Source organism: Uranotaenia lowii, chromosome 1 (genome assembly GCF_029784155.1).
Source record: "Uranotaenia lowii strain MFRU-FL chromosome 1, ASM2978415v1, whole genome shotgun sequence".
Lineage (NCBI taxonomy): Eukaryota > Metazoa > Arthropoda > Insecta > Diptera > Culicidae > Uranotaenia > Uranotaenia lowii.
In genome coordinates, this window is record NC_073691.1 from 197,931,972 (window position 1) to 197,936,141 (window position 4,170).

At 35.6% G+C, this 4,170-nt stretch overlaps 1 protein-coding gene across 1 annotated transcript; it reads right to left on the reverse strand.

Annotated features, from left to right (window-relative positions):
• LOC129738280 (uncharacterized) lies at positions 1–372 on the reverse strand. The gene has a single exon (XM_055729463.1). It carries the CDS (start codon positions 370–372, stop codon positions 1–3), a length of 372 nt encoding a protein of 123 aa, XP_055585438.1.
• Between the last annotated feature and the right edge of the window lie 3,798 nt (positions 373–4,170).

Here is a 4,170-nt window from a genome sequence, read left to right on the forward strand (position 1 = left end):
CTAAAAGTTGGAATTGGGTAAAGTCAATCTATACAAATTATTCCTCCGTTGGTTGTATATCGGAGTGCTCTTTCGGGCGAGATGAAGCTGCGCTACGTCCAGATCCCTCACAAGTATGCCTTCTTGTTCGTCCAGTTCGCCCATAATGCAACCGTTTGGATCCGCAATCGTCGAGTGTCCATAGGAAACTAACCGAGCCTTCAAATCTCTAGCAGGTGCGCAGAACGCCACAAAGAGCTGGTTATCTAGGGCACGTGCTCTGGCCAGAAGCTGCCACTGGCTCCGTCCGGTTTCAACATCACACAGGGATGGATAGATCAAGAGATGGCAGCCCAAATCGCGATAACCGTTGGCAAACAGAGCGAATCGCATGTCCCAGCATATTCCGAGGCCAATCTTGAACTGGCCAATCTGAAACGTTTCGAAGCTGCTGCCCGGAGTAAAAACTGATGATTCTTGGACAATTGGAATGGAACCGGGACTATCATCGCCCAAATGAACCTGGAAAGATAACCAAATGAGTACTGATAAGGGTTTTGTTTGAAGCAAGTAGGTACTCACCTTCCGATATTTGGCTAGAATTTCTCCTGAAGGTGATCAGACTACACAAGTGTTGAAGAGTTTGCCTTTACATTGCTCAACGATGGATCCTCCAACAATGTACAGCTGTAATTCCCGAGCTGTCTCAGCCAGAACCTGGCTGGTTTCTCCACCCGGAATGTCTTCGGCGCTCGCTTTTAACGCTTCCTCATCGTATGGGCAGTTGAAACTCTCCGGAAGAACTACAACCGAAGCGCCATGTTCTCGTAAAGCTTTTCTTACCAACTGTCTCGTCCTTTGAAGGATCTGCGACTTAGATTCGGACACTTTGAGTTGAATCAATGCTAGTTTCAAGGTGGCCATATCTACGGTTTGTGCTAGACGAAAGCTTTTTTTCGCGCTAGCTATCAGGATTGTTCAATGCTTATCAATGGGCGATACGCGTTCTATTGATGTTGTTTTTTGGCCTCAAATATGTATGGATGTTGACCATGTTGACGCATCAATGAACGGATTAACTACAAACGTAACGCTCACTGGATAATATTATAAAATAACACAAAAAAGGTATACAAATATTTTTCCAAAAACATTTCGAAAATTGTCACTCTCAATAACAGAAAAAAGAACATAAAAAGAAACAAAAAAAACCACTTGGAAATGTGAACAAAATGACCAAAGAGTGTCACCCCAAATGTCAAATAAAAACACAAAAATAAAACAAAAATGCTGAATCAAAGCAACCGAAAGATTATCGTGGTTGAATTAAAGGGAATCTTTCGATTTCTTTGATTCAATAGAATTACTAAACCAAGTAGGCCCACAGCACATATTGTAAACAAAAATGCCTAAAAATAAAACAAAAATAAACAGAACCTATGCAAATAAAGCTTAGTTCATTTAAAGTTGGGACAGTTACGAATGTGTGTATCACAAAAACCATTATTTATTCGAAATACTTTCTATGAAGGAAACAAAGGTAATCTTATGACAGATCATGAAAAAATTTGAAAATAAATATTCATCGTCTTTTGTAAGAAAAGATTCTACTTCATTCTTGGTATCTCGCCGGCCGGTGATCGCTTTTTCCAACTTATACTTCATCTAATCTGTATTTTAGGTGGCTTCATCCTCCTCCTTCAGTTTCTGCTACTATTCAGTCCAATACTTTTCTTCCAAAAGAAACTGAGAGCAATTAAGTGGATACAGCTGTTTGGAAATTAACAAAACTTGATTATTTTTTTAGCCACATAAAAGCATTTTTGATGAAATGTCTGCTGGGAAAATCTGACAATATCGAAGTAAAACCATAATGGGATTGAATTTAAAGTATAATCGGTTAGTATAGATCGTAGTTTGCGAAATGTACATACAAGACTACTCTTTTTAGGCTTTTAAAAACAGCGAAAACGAAAGTTTTCTTTTTGAAAATTGTTGTTTTTTCTCCACAGGACCCTTACCCTTTTCTATCGATCTACAAGGGCGCACAAATTTCAGCATCAGTAACGTTGATAAAGTTCCCATAAAACCATCGAAATTACCGAAAAATCAAGTTAAAAAATTACGGAAGAAAAAGTCCAACCAAATGTTCACAACTCAAACAAGATTGATGCCAGCCTCAATTGATTTCAGAATTCATTCCGTTAGACTTTACGTGAAATTCATGAGGAAACAAATAAGGTACTCCGGATTCACGTAGAATTGATGGGATGCATCAAAAGCTCAGTCTACGTGAAAAATACCGTAGAATCAATTTTCAAATTATTTTGCGTGTGTAGTCTGTAGGGTGGGAGCGCGAAAACAGATGCCACAGTTGGATAGTATTTTTCACAGGCAGCAAAATGCTGTCAAAATTTTGAATGTTCGATTACCAGTAAATGAGCTTTCAGCAAAAGAAAGTGTCCCATTTCTAAAAGAACTAAGCTGTATGATAAAAACCACACAACATTAATCGTAAATGGCAAAAAATGGCAAAGAACAGGCATTAAAAAGACTACAAAGCCATAGAAAACCGTTAATAAATAAATAAAAAAAAAGGACACAAACGAGACAAAAAATGACATTACACTTGAAACAGATGAATGAAACGAATATGAAAAAAATGACACAAAAATGATACAAAAACGACTAAAAACCGAAACAATCACATGAATGACAAAAATGGAAAAACAACAAAAAATGACAAATGATGAAAACGACAAAAATTACAAAAAAAAAAACGACAAAAAATGGCAAAAATAAATAAAAAAAGTGACAAAAATGATAGCTGAAATCAAAACGGACACATTTTTTTTAAATTGATAATTCGCTTGCAAAATGATATCGGCTGTTGGTTTAGCCCAAAGCAAACCTGTCCCATGTTAGGTGATCGGTTTTTAATGGTTCAACTTCGAGAATCGAATTTGAGCTAACTTAATTTCCATGAGTCACTCTGCAGCTGGACTTGCAAATCGCGACACCTTAGGAACAACCAAGTAAACTTCCTAGCTAACGAATCGTTCGAAGCAAAAATAACTACAGGACAATTTTATGATTTAATTGGGTAAATTTTATAGAGAAGAATTGAACTCATCTCTTGACGACTTAAACCAGAGTGGTTTTTGCATGGTTGGAAAAACCTAGGTTTTTTCAATTTTGAATAAGTTTTCTATCTATCGAAATAAGTCTGTCAATTCTTAGTTCCTACTTCAATTAAAAAAAAAATATTCTCGACAACTTGAAGTAGATATCAAGAAACTGTCACCAAACACTCGCACCTGCATTCCGTCTCTAGTGGCACCTAGATGTCGTTAGTGTCAGAGAACATCACGAGAAATCGAGGCAAAGCGGATTAGCACGAGGTAATAAAATCTATTTTTGGCTTGCTTCGTGATCGCGACCGGTTTTTTTTTTCTAACGGGCAAACGAAATCTTTCAAATCAAATGATTTGAGTTCCACTGTGTGTTCGACTGATTAGATTATAAAAGTTCTCCAATCAAATTAATAAAACTTTATGAAAATAGAAATTCATTCAAATGGAAGAAATTAGAGAAAATTTTACACGAACATGTCTATTTTTTTAAATAAACAAATTTCCCAAGTAATTTACATTTAAAAGACCATTCAATTTTGATTAAAAAAATTGTCTAACCAATCCAAACAATTTGTCGAAACAGAAAAAATGTGGAAATTGTAAAGATTGCGAAAATTAACGAAATTATAAAAATGTCTAAATTGTCAAAATTGATAAAATTGTGGATATTATCAGAATGGTCAAAATTTTCATAACCGTCAAAATTGTCGAAGTGGTTGGAATCAAAGACGTCAAAATTGACAAAGTTATCAAAATATTCAAAATTTGGCATTGTCATGCCCTCAAAACTCCTTTGAATAGGCTGGCTAAAACGTTCAATGAAACCAAAATCGTTGGATTTATTTGAATTGTTAATTTCTTATCGATTCCATGATACCTCAACGATGCCTAGTTTTGCTATGACAGGGAAATCAACACAAAGTAATTCGAGCATTTTGTTATGTTCGTTGTATGTTTTTAATAAAATTTAAATTTCAACAGTTCATAAATTGTTTTTTTCCATTAGCTTTTCTTAATTAATGGTGCCAATTTATAGAATCACTAAAAAACCAACACT

Coding starts and splice junctions, on each gene's coding strand:
- LOC129738280 (XM_055729463.1), bottom strand. CDS start 372: ATGCGATTCGCTCTGTTTGCCAACGGTTATCGCGATTTGGGCTGCCAT.